The 17,555-nt window shown below is 40.2% G+C and overlaps 2 protein-coding genes across 2 annotated transcripts; both read right to left on the bottom strand.

Annotated features, from left to right (window-relative positions):
• Positions 1-457: 457 nt before the first annotated feature.
• LOC128611702 (mixed lineage kinase domain-like protein) lies at positions 458-12,741 on the bottom strand. Its single transcript, XM_053631429.1, has 11 exons — positions 12,417-12,741; positions 7,212-7,664; positions 6,901-7,017; positions 6,615-6,792; positions 6,331-6,431; positions 3,321-3,456; positions 3,069-3,153; positions 2,527-2,666; positions 2,367-2,416; positions 2,076-2,219; positions 458-1,714 (listed from the first exon to the last, which is right to left on the bottom strand). The coding sequence occupies exons 2-11, from the start codon at positions 7,657-7,659 to the stop codon at positions 1,665-1,667; spliced, it is 1,449 nt and encodes a 482-aa protein (XP_053487404.1). The 5' UTR covers positions 7,660-7,664; positions 12,417-12,741; the 3' UTR covers positions 458-1,664.
• Positions 12,742-13,050: 309 nt separating this feature from the next.
• On the bottom strand, positions 13,051-17,108 carry LOC128611704 (transmembrane emp24 domain-containing protein 6). The gene is made up of 4 exons (XM_053631430.1): positions 16,848-17,108; positions 16,211-16,337; positions 15,822-15,976; positions 13,051-14,691 (listed from the first exon to the last, which is right to left on the bottom strand). Exons 1-4 carry the CDS (start codon positions 17,085-17,087, stop codon positions 14,470-14,472), a joined length of 744 nt encoding a protein of 247 aa, XP_053487405.1. The 5' UTR covers positions 17,088-17,108; the 3' UTR covers positions 13,051-14,469.
• Positions 17,109-17,555: the final 447 nt, after the last annotated feature.

The following is a 17,555-nucleotide window of genomic DNA, read 5'->3' on the forward strand; positions in this document are numbered from 1 at the left end:
TTTAAAAAAATTCACATGTGAATGATGTAAATTGGGAGGAAGGTCTGCGTCTCGTTATCCATGACATTGTTAAATCTCCGGTTCTCAGCCCCTCACTGAACAGAGCAGACGCAGAGAGAGGTGAGAGTGCAGCGGGAAAGAAAGACCTCGCTTTCCCGCTGGAAATGTATGGAAATGTATTTGGAAATTGGCTAAGGTTTGTCCAAAAAAGGCGCTAGATTTGTCGCTAGGCGTGTTTTTTATTTTTTTAAGTCGCTAAGTTGGCTACACTGGTTACACTGCACTGACAGCTAAATAAATAAAAAAAAGCTAAGCTCCGCCTCTCCCCAGCAAAAAGAAAATACAGAGGGAGAGAGCACGTTTTTCATTTACGCTCATTCTATTTGAACAGCAGTAAAATACACAGATCACCTAAATGATGCCCTGTCTGTTTTCTTTTTTTCTTGAAAACAATTTGCCCCTCCCCTCCTCCTCCTGCTGGTTGAGAACCACTGCAATAGCTCATCCTTCCGATCACGTGGCTGTGAATCGCCTGTTAAATATGGCCGACGTCCCTTGAGAAGAAAAGCTGATACTTGTATCCAGTTGTTCAGAGAGTTTAATCTGGATCAGAACGATCGTGATTTGGAAAATCCCATGTTTTGCTATTCAGATCAAGTAATCCATTTTACTTTTGTGTCGGTTTTTCACAGCAAGGTTGGATTGGATCACCCTGATCCTAGTACAAACATTTTTGGGACATGATTGGAAATGAATTGACTTTGCATCAGGCCGCATAACACCACCATATTGTTGATTATTTTCAACAACAGCAATATCAACAACAACAACAGCTGGCCCCCATCATGTTTTAATGCATTATCTATGATAAAGTAACAGCTAATTTACAGGGACTTGTATGGTGGATGTGCTTAGGTAATCTAGGTTTAATAATGAAAGCCGATTAAAAACGTTATTAAAAAAAGAAAAAAGCAAACCATTTTTGATATGGTGAAGTTTTCTGTAAGAACATATCTATTTTATATTTATGGAACCAATCTCAGGTGTCAGTGCTTTGTAGTGGGCAATAAGTAAGTGATAACTTGTTTAGCTGATGTTCCACAACATTTAATGTAACTATAAATGGATAAAATGTATGTCATTCTTGAATTAATACAAAAATTGGTAAATTACTGTAATTTAACAAAACCCCCTGCTGTTTTAAGAAAATAGTCAACTTCAGGGTCGTAACAGCACACAACAGCCTACTAGACCAAAACCTGAGTTTATATATATTTCAATTCATTCTGCAGATTTATACAATATATATTAACACGCACACAAATGTCAGAAATGCCATCAGACTTTACATTTACTTAGTGTCAAAGTTTGTTTGTCTTCAGATGCTGTTGGCTACAAGAAATAAGGGGCTCCTTTAACAAACAGAGAGAACTTGTCAGACACAGATTAGGAATTTTCAAAATCTATTGATCGCATAGGCACTTTTTTTTTATGCATAATTGTCACATTTTTTCAGTAATTGGCAGTATAGTTTATATGCTATGTCCAGCAAGTTTAAATGCTGAGTCCAGTAAACAATCCCAATGAATTTCTCAGATTCTCTGTATCCTAACTGTACACATGTGAAAACATCTGTTGTAGTCAAGTGTGGATGTGCTTTGGATTTAGTCCTCATCATTCTGCTGTGCTAGTTTGCGTAGCTTGTCCACCAACACTGGAAATTAGAAAAACACAAATAAAGTTAGGATGAATGAGCCTAAACATTCTTCTATTATCTTAATGAATTATGAAATGAATGCACCATTCTCTACTTGCATGCAGTTTGATTTAATAAAATGGTTATTTTGCATTGATGTTGCACTGAAGTAATTGTTGGAACTGATCCTGTGATCAGAAATACAGACTCTCAGCTACTATCTACACATGACATCCTACTCTTATGATTGCACACCATGATATCAGTATAACTACATCACTGTAACTAACTTATCCTTTAATAAAATCTCACTGATCTATGAACAGAGTGTAATAATAATACAGAATATTACTATGTAAGTGTTTATAATTGCTTATACCTCCAGCAGAAGGCCTCTGGAACGGCTCAAACGAACGGCAGGCATTAATCAGCTCCTTGAGCTGACTGGGACAGTCATGTGACAGCGGTTCCACCGTCTTTTCCACCCAGACCTTCTTATACATTTTACTATAAGAGGAGCAATCTGGGTATAAAAACAGGATGAATAAGACAGGGTGAATAAAACTCTAAAGTAACATAATATTCCTGAAAAATAGATAGCAATAGAGATCCGAGAATGAGTTTGTTATCATAAAAGGTCATGATGATTAGTAATATCAGTGCTACATGCCTTTAAAGGGGACTTGACGTGTTGCTATCTCCCACAGAACAATGCCAAAACTGTGAAGACAACGTACAATGGATTGGGTTACTGAATCGTGCTGTCCAATAAAATACTAAGACTCAGTGTGCTTTTTCGATGAATTTTACTTTTCAAACTGATTCTTTACCTGTAGATCTCACAGGCTTTGTCATACGGATGGTTTATGTCTTTCAGCTGCTGTGGAGAAATGTACATCATCGAGCTGTTCTTATTCTCTTTACTGTTCTTTAGGGATGTTTCAGTCTTTGCCAACTCAAATCCTCCAAGCTTGAAAGACACACAGACACACACACACATTTGTCTGACTATTCATCAATTGACATAATGAACTAATGTTATACTATACCTCATCCAAACCCTAAACTTAAACTCAGTAACCAAAAGGAACACTTTTGGCTCTTTTGAGAGAGCATGGAGACCAGCCAAATATCCTCACAAGGTCAAAACTGTCAGATATTCATTTCCTTGCAGGGTCATTTGGTCTGTGCCATTGATGTGGTTTGAGACTCAAACACAATGTCATGTTTATCTAAAGGAATTTTTCCAAAATGCTTCTTTATTAAAGTTTAGAGCTTCTTTATTGAATTCAGGAGATATGTAAGTGTAAGCTTAAATGATTGCTGCTTTGCTTTTAATGTTTACCAGTATAACAGGGCATGATGACAATACCTTTACTCTGTAGCCAGCTGCCACTAGAAACTTGCTGCTAGTGATGCAACCATGCACCTTAAACTTCTCTTCTGACTGATGCAGTCTGCAGTGGGAGAAACAGACATGAGCAGTTTATACGGATAGACAGAACATATCTTGCACTGCAGGAATAACCGGCGTGCTGGAATCAAAACAGGACCTAATTGAAGACACCACCTTAAAAACAACAAAGCAGAAAGGCTGTGTAAATGCTTAACTTCTGGTTGATACCTGTATAGTCCTTGCGCTGCATCTAGACACATGCGAGTTTTTCTGTCCCAGGGTAGTTTGCTGGGACTGTCCAGCACATGTCTTAGATTGCCCTTCTCACAGAACTCCATCACTATGAGGTAGGTTGGATTTAGTCCTACAGGATCAAATGTTTGAAAATGTTGTTTGTTAAAAGAGCAAACCAATATCATCATTCATCATCTTCAGTAAGCACTTTATCCTGGTCAGTGTCGTGGTGGATCCGGAGTGTGTACTGGGAACACTGGGAACAAGGTGGGATAATTCACCTTGGATGGGACGCACCAGGCACACACTCACTCACACACACCTGGGGCAATTTAGAATAACCAATCTGCCACCCTGCATGTTTTTGGACAGTAAGAGGGCACCGGAGAACCCAGAGGAAAACCAATGGGAAAATCCAAAACTCTATACCAGGGGTGTCCAATCTTATCTGCAAAGGACCGGTGTGGGTTCAGGTTTTCATTTAAACCTGTTTAATCAGATGATCTTGGCTTTCAATAGACTCAGGTGTGGCTTCTGCTTGGTTGGAATGAAAACCTGTGTCACGTATCAAGAAACTCTGGACTCCACTTCCCATCAGCCACTGCACTGCACTAGCTGTCACATGACCACCTGCACCTGATTCACGTTTTGTTAATGAGCACTTGTGTATATATAGTCCTTGTCTGCACTGTTTGCTTGTCTTTTGTTGTCTTAGACTGCTGTGTTCCATGTTTCTTGATCTTGTTAGTTTATGTTTAGTTTTGCCACAGTATTATGCCAAGTTGTCTTAGACTCATGTTGTTTATGTCTCAGTGTTTTGTTTCATGCCACAGTGTTTTGTCAAGTTGTCTTAGTGTCTTTGTTTCTTAGTACGTTGCTTCAATAAAAGTCATTATCTGCACCTGCTTCTGGCTCAACCATGACTCGTGACAGAACGAAAGACCCACTATCAGAAGCAGCAGATCACCACGATGGACGCCTGGTTTGCAGCATATGCGGAGTGGTATTTAGGACTACTGGAGCAGGGAAGAAGGACAGATGAACTACTCGCTCAGAATAACCGCATGCTAGGCCTGCTGCAGCTGGACAGACCATGCACCAGGCCACACCCGGCGTTTGTAAGGGACTACGCCATGACATGCCGACAGGAGGGGGAATTTTTGGTCGGGGCTGAGACCAACTCCCACCCTCCCTCCACTATTATGGATCTCGCTCCGCTTTCCACCGAGGTCGTTGCTCCGCTTTCATGCCCCGCCGAGGATGTCGCTCCGCCTCCCTGTTCGGCTGTGGACGTCGCTCCGCCTCCCTGTTCGGCTGTGGACGCCGCTCGGCCTCCCTGCTCGGCGGAGGACGCCGCTCGGCCTCCCTGCTCGGCGGAGGACGCCGCTCGGCCTCCCTGCTCGGCGGAGGTCGTCGCTCGGCCTCCCTGCTCGGCGGAGGTCGTCGCTCGGCCTCCCTGCTCGGCGGAGGTCGTCGCTCGGCCTCCCTGCTCGGCGGAGGATGTCGCTCTGCCTCCATGTTCCGCTGAAGACGTCGCTCCTTTTCTTTGCTTCTCTCAGAATGTCGCTCCCCCTTCCTGCTCCACGGAGGACATCGTTCCCCCCTCATGCTCCGCGGAGAGCATTGTTCCTCCCTCGGGCCTCGCGGAGAACCTCGCTCCTCTTCCTGGCCTCGCGGAGAACCTCGCTCCCCCCTTGAGTCTCATGGAGAACATCGCTCCCCTCTCCTGTCCCGTGGAGGACGTCGCCCCGCTTTCATGCTCTGCCGAGGACGTCGCCCCGCTTTCATGTTCAGCTGAGGAAGTATCTCAGCCTCCCTGTGCCATTGTGGAAGCCGCCCGGCCTCCTGGTTTTGCTGGGGACATGTTTTCCATGGGGCCAGGACCACCCGATGGAGGACGTATAATTTTGGGCGCTCCGGGAGTAGCGCCCTTGGGGGGAGGGTTCTGTCACGTATCAAGAAACTCTGGACTCCACTTCCCATCAGCCACTGCACTAGCTGTCACATGACCACCTGCACCTGATTCACGTTTTGTTAATGAGCACTCGTGTATATATAGTCCTTGTCTACACTGTTTGCTTGTCTTTCGTTGTCTTAGACCACTGTGTTCCATGTTTCTTGATCTTGTTAGTTTATGTTTAGTTTTGCCACAGTATTATGCCAAGTTGTCTTAGACTCATGTTTATGTCTCAGTGTTTTGTTTCATGCCACAGTGTTTTGTCAAGTTGTCTTAGTGTCTTTGTTTCTTAGTACGTTGCTTCAATAAAAGTCATTATCTGCACCTGCTTCTGGCTCAACCACGACTCGTGACAACCTGCACCCACACCGGCCCTTTCCGGACTGAACACCGGATTTCCAGATTGAACACCCCTGCTCTATACAGACAGTAACCTAAAGGTAAGCCGACAGTAAGCTCAGGATCAAACTGGAGCTGTGAGGTGGCTACCTGCTGTGTGATGACCTTCAAACTGAAATATTTTCATTATCACTGGTGGCTATTGTGGGAGACAAGGAATTTCTCAATGAATCCTGTTGACTTTCCTATTATGTTGACTAATCCTATTGACTTTCCAAATAACAAAAATGCTATACCAGACAGAATATCAACTATAGTGCAATGAAATCAACAAAATGTACTTACGAACATAGGAAAAGATACGACTGATGATAAAAACAAGTTTCACATTCGCATGATGGAGCGCTGTGTTGTGTTGCTGCCCCTTTCTCCCAGCTCCCAAAATCATGCTAGTCAGTGGATTGGCTACTATAATTTCTCTAAGTGTGTGTGTGGTGGCCTGTGATATAGGGTGTATTCCTGCCTCATTCCCAGTGTTCCCAGGATAGGCTCTGGATCCACCGCAACTCTGATTAGGTTAACCCTTAAACACATACCTTGTGTTGTTCGTGACCTGGGACACCATCCACTAATCATTCTGGGGTGTATATATACATTCAAGAGTTAAACTGGTTACTAAAGATGAATAAAATTCAGTTGTTAACTTACCGTGCTCATTCTGAACGCAGATCCCGAACATCCTGAGGATGTGGGGTGACTCAAAGCGTTTCATAGTCTCCACTTCCTTATGAAATATGCTCCTCACTTGTCTGGGGACAACAAAGAAATACAGTCAGACAGACAGATTTTGGAATTGAAACCTTGTTGTATAATGCAAATGACAAAGAATTTTTAACTTTACTAAGACAGGTTTGGACTTAGATTGATGAAGACTCCCACAAGAGAGGGTTTCCCTATCAGAGAAGATTTTTAGAAAGTTTTATATCACCTACTTTGGGCTGGTGCTCACTGGATACGTGTATCTCTTGATGGCCACAGTGAACTTGTTATATTCTCCTTTGAACAATTCAGAATTGTCAGACTTCATGATTGGCTCAATGGGAACGTCATAGGTTAGCTCCTCAGGTCTGATTTCTCTAATATCCTGCAAATGAATGCTGGGTCTTCTCACTGTCAGGCACATATAAGGTAAATTGTGTAGTTTACTGTTGTAACAGTGACTTCATTCTACACTCCTTCTTAGGTAGCCTCAAGTACATCACTACATTAATTACTTACACGATTCCAGTATGCCTTTAATGTCCTGAACGTCTTTCTGAGTTTGTTCGACTTTCACTTGCACAGCATCCACACTCACTCTAGTCTGTTCTTTCTCATCTGCCAAAGACTGAAGCACTGTAAAAATAAATAAATAAATAAATAAATAAATAAATTCAGGACATTGCACCAAGTAAACTGAATATGCAAAAATAATTAGCAAAACAGGTCATTGACCAGCAGTTGGGATTCTTTAATTGAACTTCTAAGACAATTAAGCTGGTTACAAAGAATCAAGTCCATATGTTTACTTTAGGCAGATAAATACATACAATTCTGGAGCTCCTCACAGTCCTCTCTTCTGTCATCTTCATCCTCCTTCTTCCTCCTGTTCTCTTTAAACACCTTATCCATCCTGTCTCTCTGTTCCACCTGCAGGCTCAGCGAGAGCAGCTGTGCCGCATCGTTCAGACGCTCGTTCAAGCTCCCGAACTCCTCGCCAAGGTCAAATGCCTTCACAATGCGTTTCAGGCAACTGGATGAGGCGTATTTCTTCACAACTTCTTCAGCCGACTCCAAAGTCACTTTAAGCTCTTGCAAGCCCCTCTTTACTTGGTCTGGCATTTTTCCCAAGCCACTGAGCTTCACGGCTTTGACGAGCTCTACCAGTGCAGACACACGCACAGCCAGACGCCTGCAGCGCTTCTTGTTGGCTTTTGCCTCACCACACAGTTCATACAATTTCTCTGCTATGCTCAGGATCGGGTCTACGAAATCCATGATTGCTACAGGAAAGGAACACAAAGGTAAATAAGGTATTATGATAGAGGCAATAAGAAATAGAGGAAGTGGTAACTGATGAATTAAGCTTTTATGCTGTTAACGTAACGTTATGAGTTCATATTCAAGGACTTCCAGAGAGCCACCTCGGAGCAAGGCGCTCAACTGCTCAGATGTCTTTGTTTGATTGGATTCTGACTGACTTCTAAATCACTTCAGATCAAATGCATTTGCTTCAAGCAAGTAAAGACATCAAAGACATGATTGTCAGAAAAAAAATGAACATTTACAGCATTTTTCCAACATCTGGCACAGTGGGTAGTGCTGCTGCCACACAGTTCCAATGTCCCCGGTTTGTTCCTGAGCTTACGTTACTATCTCACAGACAGTTTTGCATGTTCTCACTGTATCTGGGAGGGGTTCCTATATATTCTCTGTTTTTTTCTTACCAACTCCCAAAAACATTCCAGCTGGTGAATTGGCTATGCAAAATTACCCCTAGATGTGAATGAGTGCATGAATGTGTGCACATGGTGTCCTGCAAAGGACTTGCATCCCATCCCAGGATGATCCAACATGACCCGGACCAGGCTAAAAGAGTTACTGAAGATGAAAGAATGAAGGAATTTATAATTTCTTTAAGAGACTGTGAGTGAGCATTTTTCTTGACAAACCAACCACAACTCTTAGAAAAATAATATCAGGTGTTTTTAAGGAAAATGGTTACTTGGTCTGATCTCAAGTACACTATATGCCCAATGCTACAGACACCACTTCTAACTAGTGGAATTTTGGCTATTTAAGTTACATTTGTTGCTGATGCAGATGATAAACTCCTGATAATGATGATAATCTCCTTAGAAAAATAGTAGAGTTGGAAGGTCACAAGATTAACTTTCATCACAATGCCATCTCATCTCAAGCCAATTCATACTTTCTGTACTGCTAGAATTGGTCCCCTCAACTGTTAGTCACAGGATTGTGAAGTAAAACACAAACAAAAGTGGAAGTCTAAGACCACAGAGTCCTGGTCTTATATGCTGGATGTTGGAACCACTACAACTGAGTTACAAAACACCTCTGGAAACAACACTAAGTATAGGCAGCTGGGCTCGCATTCAGTTCGTCTAATAAGTTAAGAGGCTTCATCTGTTCTAATAGATGGTTGGGAATCGCTGCTACTGTACACACCTATGATATCATGAGATAAGTACATTACCAGCGCCTAAAGTTTTAATGACCAGAACAGTACTGTAATTATGTGACTGGTGATGCTGTGTGCTCCAGTTTACCAAATAGATTGCTTGCTTTACAGCTGTTTCAGACCGGCTCTACTCTGCCCCGTCATCCTCAGAGGTATGATGCTTGTTGTGATCTGAGTAATTATCCTGTGTCTATGATGTGGGTGTTTTGCTACAGCAGTTTACAAACCTGTTCATTTGTAACTGCTCTGCATTTGTGTAAATTATGTTGATATAATTGTTTTGACACACGGTGTTACCTGGAGAAACACAATGTTTTATATCATGACTAATAGATGACCCATATTTATGATGCTCAACTACAAGATGGTCTAGTAATTTGGGGCAGCAATTTTCAGATTAATTGGGACAGTCTTAAAAGGTTTTCCAATTAAATAAAACACACTAACATGAAGCTAATCTACTCTTGCCATCTTTATAGCCCAACCCTATTTATAATACAGGGTGTCCCAAAAAGTCTCCATACTGTACATAGTCTCCATACACTTTTTATTTATTTATTTATTTTTTTAAGCAAAATGTCTTCTAAAATGTTCATAATACTTGGTTTATATATATTTTTTCAGATAGCCTTTAAGAATGCAACAACTCTGACATAAGAAGAAATCATTGTCATGGCTGGATCAGGAAACTGTGGCAAGATTGCAATAGGCATGCAATTACATGCATAACACTAGATGTGTTAAGACGAGTTCATCATGACTGAGAAAGATGACTCCGTGTGTGTTTACAAAGAAATGGCTTAAAAAAAAGTTACTGTATATTTTGCTAAAAAGTGTTATTTTCCCCCGATCTGTGGAGACTTTTGGGACACCCTGTACATTTACTGCAAAAGTGGAATGGCACGCTGCAAAAAAAAAACCTATATAAACACTAACCCTGTAGTGTACAGTGCTGTGAAAAAGTATTTTCTTCTGTCTTTGTGTATATCTCATACTAAATTGTTTCAGAAATTAAACCAAAATTCTCAGGGCCTGAGACACTTGCAGTGATTGAGGGAAACATGAATTCTGCTCTCTACCAGCAAATCCTAAAGAAGAATATCTGATCTTCAGTCTGTAAGTTGAAACTCAAGCGCACCTGGATTATGCTGCCAGACAATGATCCAAAGCATAGGAGTAAATCCATTTATGAATGGCTCAAAAAAAGCTAAATTAAGGTTTAGGAATGACCTAGTCAAAGTCCTTACTTGAACCAATTGAGATACTGTGGTAGAACTTTAAACGGGCAGTTCATGCTCGAAAACCAATGTGGCTGAACTAAAGCAGTTCTGTGAAGAAGAGTTGGCCAAAATTCCACCACAGCGCTGTGAAAGACTGATCTCCAGTTATCGGTAGTGTTTGGTTGCAGTTATTGCTGCTAAAGGTGGCACAACCAGATTTTAAGTTTAAGGGGGAAGTTAGTTTTTCACATTGGTGATAGGTGTTAAGATCTAAAACTGTGCAATATGAGATATACACAAAACCAGAAGAAATCAGGATGGGTCAAATATTTTTTCAAAGCACTGTATGTCATGGAAGAGTGGATAGTGCAGAACTACAATAACCATCAGCCCCTCACATGATCTTTCCACATGTTCACTGATCACTTGCACCTATTTCCTGTTTAAATTAGTTTCACTATTTAAGCTCCGGATTCTGTGTGTCTAATTGTTAGCTGTTGTTGTCATTTCTTGCTTTGCTTGTTTTGTTTGTGCTTTCCTCAATAAACTGCCTGCATTTACATCTGCTTCCACTACCATTTCCTGAGAGTGTACTGTGTACATATAATTATGGAGATCAGGTGCATCAGGTGCATGACTGGCCGTTGGGAATTTCGGGAGTTTTCCCGGGTGGGACGGTCTTGTGAGGGCCGGTCTTTTTTTTCCCAACCCCGGCATTATATAGCCTATATACAGATATTACATTTTTGCTTTCTGTACACATGAACACAGGAAGGAAAACCTTTAGAAAAAATTTGTTTCATAATTGTACATATTAGCTTAACACAAACAATACAAATGAACAGATTGCTTTTTGTTTTTTTATTTTTCGTTGATCGACAAACATGTTGTGTCGGTTCGAATTTGGTGCATCAATTTGGGGCCGCTTTACAGCAAATTCCAGGGCTGCTTTGTTGCCAGTCCGCTCCTGATGGAGATTGTTTAAAAAAAAAAATTCAAACACTGTTACACTACTACAGCAAGAAATAAATTATAAAATGTTACTTACCTTTTAGTGATGGTTTTCTACTGTGACTTTTACTTAATCTTTTCATATTGGCTTTTACAAATGATTGGTTATGAATTTGGAAAACATTACGGATGTTCTAAGCCCTGTTATAGTTGCTATTGCGGTAAGAACTGAATTATAGAATTACTTTGGCCACATATCTTATGTATTACATTTTACATAATCTAATGTGTTCACACAATAATAGAGTATGTTGATGATTATTTTGAATAAGATAAAAAATAATCATTTTTTCCAATTTTTTTCAAATGATGTTATTGAATTTTGAATAATGATGTCATGATTTGTCATGCTACAAATAAAATATATAAAGTTTTTCATGTTAAAAGTAAAGGCTTAAACCAAGGACATGTGTCCAGAATTCCCAAACATGTCAATAATATTTTTTATATTTAACACCTTAAGAATGTCAGAAATGTATAATGTTTTAGGGAGTTTAGTTTTATTAATAGCAAAACAAACCTTATGCAATGTGTGAAATTTACAATCTATTTCAATATATCTGAATTTACCTTCAATTTCCACATTTCCAAAGATACAGAGAAAAACACAAATCTCTGAGGTTGCTTAAATATTCTGAAAACTTTGACGTATGTGACATTAAAAAGAAAGAAGCATGGAAGTGAAACTTGTTTGGAGATGTTGAGTCACACACACAGTCTTCAACATAATGCTTAGTTAACTACTCACAGAGCAGTAGAATCCTTTTTTTTTTTTTTTGTAATTTAGTCATGGCATCTTTAATCCTCAGTTGTTAAGAGTTTGTCTACACACAGTACAAACTAACAATTGTAGCAGAGGAATAATCACACTAAACTGTTCCTAAAATAAGAATCGGTGTCACTCGACTATAAACATTCAGAAGCACTTTTAGCTCTGAAGTTGAATGGAAAGCACCCGATTTCACAACAGAAATCCTTTTTTAGAAACACAGCTTACATACATCCACAGAAAAAACACTGAGCTGTCACAGCTCTAACCTACACCATGTCTGTTCAACAATAAGTCATTATCAAAAGGTTTTTGGATTATGTTCTCTTTTGTTTCTTCTTATGATGTTATAAAGTCACAAGCTATAAAGTTACAACTCTGCCATAGTCTATTCAGCTTAACCTTTAGGCAAAACAAGCTGGAATATGCCAGAACACGTTAAACCGTTTAAATCATCCTCACCAATAACGGCTAAAAAAAGCTTTAATGTACTGAATACATGTACACACACACACACACAGAAATAAATGAGAATAGGTTGAACATTACTTACCGTGTACCAGTGCAAACTACTTCTGGTCTCAGTGAAGTCTCACTGCAGGAATCCCCCGCTTTCAGAAGAGCCAAAGTTCCGCCTTTTTTAAAGTACACCTCCTCCTCTTAGTGGTGTATAAAGCTCACTGCCTGCAAGGTCCATATTCACCTTCAGTGTAAAAAACCCTGGGCACGAGGCACTACATGCACACATACACACCTAGGGGCAATTTATTTAACCAAGTCACCTGCTGGCATGTTTTTGGGAGGTGGTAGGAAACCAGAGAACCCGGAGTGAACCCACACGGACACAGGGGTAACATGCCAATTTCTGCACAGTCTGTAACCCCAGGTCATTTTCTAATGCCTTTGAAAAGCCTTGTAAAAGATCAGAGATTCTCAACCTTTTGCAACAAAACCACCCAAGCTTTCCCTATCTCTCCTATTGGAGGAGACCAGGTATAATGATTATCTATTCTATATAAAATCTATCTATCTATCTATCTATCTATACCTAATCTACCATCTGTTTTTGATAGATGGATAGATAGATAGATAGATAGATAGATAGATAGATAGATTTTTTTTTTTGCTTTTGTGTTGTTTTTTTTAAAACTTTTTTAAGAAAAAAAATTTTCATAACGTGATTTTTAAAATAACTTTTATAAACCTATATAACGATATGAATGATATAAATGTTTCTGAACACTATAACTACTTTGAACAAGAGAACTAGGCTGTAATAACATGTACTATTTAACATGTTGCATTACACTCGTCTTGCGTTTTAAAAACATTCACTTGTGAATGATGTAAATTGGGAGGAAGGTCTGCCTCTCGTTATCCATGACATTGTTAAATCTCCGGTTCTCAGCCCCTCACTGAACAGAGCAGACGCAGAGAGAGGTGAGAGTGCAGCGGGAGAGAAAGACCTCGCGCTTGCAGGACAGGACTGGGGATATTTGGAAAGTCGCTAAGGTTTGTCCAAAAAGTCGCTAGATTTGTCGCTAGGCGTTTTGTTGTGGGGGGTTTTTTAAGCAAAAAAAAAAAGTCGCTAAAGGGGTGTGAGAAGTCGCTAAGTTGGCTACACTGGTCTGCACTGACAGCTAGAGAAAAGGCCGGCTAAGCTCCGCCTCTCCCCAGCAAAAAGAAAATACAGAGAGAGGGGGAACACATGTCCCCCCCCCCCAAATGCTATACTGTCTGTTTTTTTTCTTGAAAAAATTCGCGCCCCCTTCCGAGCTCTCCACGCCACCCCACCCCGAGGTGGGCACGCCTCCCTGGTTGAGAACCACTGTTTTAGATCAGGTGTTCCCAAACTTTTCCAGGGCAAGGCCCCCCAAAATGACATTAACATTTGACCGAGGCCCCCCTTTTTGCAAGATGTCTTTAAAACACATTAAAAATATAGACTTCTGAATATACCCCCCTTTTTTTTTATTAATAATTACATCTTACATCTTTACATTACATTACATTAGGAATTGATTGTGTGTTTGTGTTTGTGTGTGGTTGTCTGAGAGTGAGAAAGAAAACATACTAGTGGGAGTGATGGGCTTGGTGGCTCCGACCAAATTGTTGAGGCCCCCCGGGCGCCCCCTGGCGGCCCCCACTTTGAAAACCACTGTTTTAGATTATAAATCTGTACGAAAAACACGTGATTTATCACAACAAAACTAATTAATTCTTACTTAACAAATCACTGAATTAATGAACACAGGATTAGGTATGCATAACACAGTATCCGAATATATTTTATTTTATATTAAAGTATCCAGCATTGATTTGAAGCACATCAGATTTGAACCAGCTGTGTGTAGCAACATATGAGAAAACAACATCTCATTACTCATCACTTGTCTCATTTAACATGAAAAACATCTGCATTCATATTACAAGCTGTTCACTCTCAGCTTTCAGGATTCACAATATCACAGGGTTTAGCCAAAACCTCTGACCACACATTTTCTCTTTATTTTCTTCCTTCCTATTTTACTGTCAAATCAGGATTCAAAGAGCAAGCAAAAAGGAAACCAGCCAGTTTAGAGGTTTCAGCACTTTCTCGCTATCTCTCAGCAGCGACGCCGGTTTTCTTCTGCCCTGAAGAACCTCTTGAGAAAGAAGAGCTGCAGATATCCAGCCATGATGATGACAGAGCTTTGGAGGACAGACCAGGCATTCACATAATAGGACTTGGACTGAAGCAGGAAGTAATCAGCCCCTCTGCGCATTCGTGCTACGTTATAGAAGCGCCACATGTGCTGGATTCGAAGCTGTATCTTATTTGAAATATCCTGGGCAAAGAAAGAGAGCAAAATACTATACCGGAGATATGTATGAAATAGGAATTAAATGTCTGATCTTAATTGTATATTCTTAATCAAGTGGTATATTACCTCAGTTTTGGAATGACTTAAGCCTGACTTGAGTCATAATTTTTTCCAGCTTGACTATTTTACACCAACATATTTTACAAGCAACCTTCAGTAAAAAATGTTCACAAGCAAGTCAAAATTCAATGTCTGAGCATTTTAATTCTATGTCTAATCTCAAATCAGACTCATAAACCATTGCAGCCTACATTAATTCATTACGGTAGCTGGTACCCTTCCCTCTCCTCTTAGACCCTATCCAGGATGAGCTAGACATGACTTGAGTAGAAGATTAGATTTTCATAAATTATAATGATTTTATGTATATCACGTCTTATGAACATCTGTACACCTGCTCAAGCATGCAGTTATCCAACCAGCCAGTCAAGTTGCAGCAGCGCAAGGCTTAAAATAATGCAGATACAAATCAAGAGCTTCAGTTAATTTTCACATCAAACATCAGAATAGGGAAAAATGTGATCTCAGTGATTTTGACCACTGTTATTTTCAGACAGGGTTTGAGTAATTCAGAAATCACTGATTTCCTGTAATTTTCACAGACACCACTCTCTAGAGTTTTCACAGAATGGTGTGAAAAACAAACAAACAAACAAAAAACATCCTGTCAGCACTAGTTCTGTAGGTGGAAATGCCTTGTTGATGAAGGAGGTCAGAGCAGAATGGCCAGGTTGGAGCAGAGGCAACTCAAATAACACTCTTTACAACCGTGGTGAGCAGAAAAGCATTTTAAAATGCACAACATGCTGAGCCTTGAGGGAGTTGTGCTACAAAAGCAGAAGACTACATCTGTTTTCACTTCTGTCAGCCACAAACAGGAATCTGAGGCTACAGTGGACACAGACTCATCAAAACTGGGAAGTTGAAGATTGTAAAAATGTTGTCTGGTCTTGCCCTGTATCATGATTTTATGCATTGGGCTGCTGCCTGATTATATAATTGCATGAATGAGCAGGGATGCAGGTGTTCCTATTAAAGTGGTAAGTGATATGACATTCATTAATTTAGGAATACGTCACTATCAAATTAGGTACCTTAATGTTGGAAAGAGTGCCGTTTAGAACCTCCTCATCCATTTCATTCTCCTTCTTGGCCTCAGCCTCCTCTTCGTAGAACACCCCGAAGTTCAGGAAGACTCGCATGTCACCAAAATGGTTGTGATAGTTGGCAAAACACATCTGGTAAAACCCTGAAAAGTGTGTGTGTGTGTGTGTGTGTGTGTGTGTGTGTGTGTGTGTGTGTGCATGTGTACAAGCATGGATGTAAAACAATATTTCCTTATTTTATTATTTCTTTATACATTATTCTCTCACTAAGAGGAACCATACTGGCTCATATTATCAAACTTTTCACAGTAAATGCGCTGTTCATCTGCTGTGATAGCTATGAACTACAGTCACGTTATCTGAGAGGTTTGCTGTACCTGTCTCCTTTACTTGAAAGTTCATCTGGCCCATAGTGTTATCAGTGTAAGAAAGGAGGATGCCCTTAGGAGAGAGAATAGAGACTACCAGGTGTCTGCCTGCAGTCATCCCAGACACCCACTGAACCTGAACACACGTCATACACCACATAACTATAATATAACTGTGTCATATAAGAGCTTCAAAACCGTATTATTTACTAATTCTACGTTAAATCCAATATTAATATCCATATGGACATTATTTGTTCTGTAGGTCATTCAATATGTCTATTACACATAGAATGCGTAATGCACTTGTATAACCCATGATCATAAAAATAATTGCATTTGACATATTTTCCTTTAACGTAATGAAAATAAGTCCAAACATTGCTGACTATTTTGTAGAAGGTAAAGAAACACATCAGATAAGTCAATGGTACAATAACTGATAAGCAGAAGGAGAACCAAGGCAAGGTCACGACACAATTCACTTACTGCAGTTCCTCAGTTTCCCAAAAACCTGCAAGATTTCTCTTTCACTCAAAAAAACCCCAACTATGCTATAAATACAGTCTATATACATATTGACAAAGGCAAATCCACCCAATCTCAATAACGAAGAAGCAAAATCTTAGACTGAGACCAAACTCACCATGTAAGTCAGGTAAAAGCGGCCGTTCTGACGAGCAAAGTGCCAGAAACACTGTGACTCTGTCCCAGACAGCAGAAGAGCAAAGTCATAATGATCTGCTGCATGAAAGAACTCATGACCTCCATCTTCTGGATCTGAGACACTTTCACCCCACTGTCCCAAAACAGGAAAGATGAGGAGGACTAAAGTGCAAAGCGTGCAGCGCATGGCTCGGACTCTTACCACTAACCACACACACATGCACACATGCACACACACACACACACACACACACACACACACACACACACACACACACACACACACACACGCACGCACGCACAGCCCTGGCTTCTGTTCAAGGACACGTAAGGCAGCACCTGATAAAAAAAAGAAAATGTAGAAGCATATAAAATGGGCAGTTACTTAAGAATGTCTTCAGAATTTATATACTGTTTGTCATAACTTAGTTTCTAAAACAGATTCAGGAGGTAAGTGATCGAATGGACTATATTTACAATATATAAGTGCAAAAGTTTGCATCCCTCAAGGTCTTTGAATGAAAAAAAAGGATAATGAACAGCTTTTTCAATTTATCTTCAATTTATCTTAATAGAAACAGGCAGCTGAAAAAAAATTAAGTATGAGTCTATCCTGCAACAAGACAACAATCCAGAACATCCATACCACTTATCCTACACAGGGTCACACGGGAGCCTGGAGCCTATC

The sequence above is a fragment of the Ictalurus furcatus genome, chromosome 8 (assembly GCF_023375685.1).
Source record: "Ictalurus furcatus strain D&B chromosome 8, Billie_1.0, whole genome shotgun sequence".
Taxonomy (NCBI): Eukaryota; Metazoa; Chordata; class Actinopteri; order Siluriformes; family Ictaluridae; genus Ictalurus; species Ictalurus furcatus.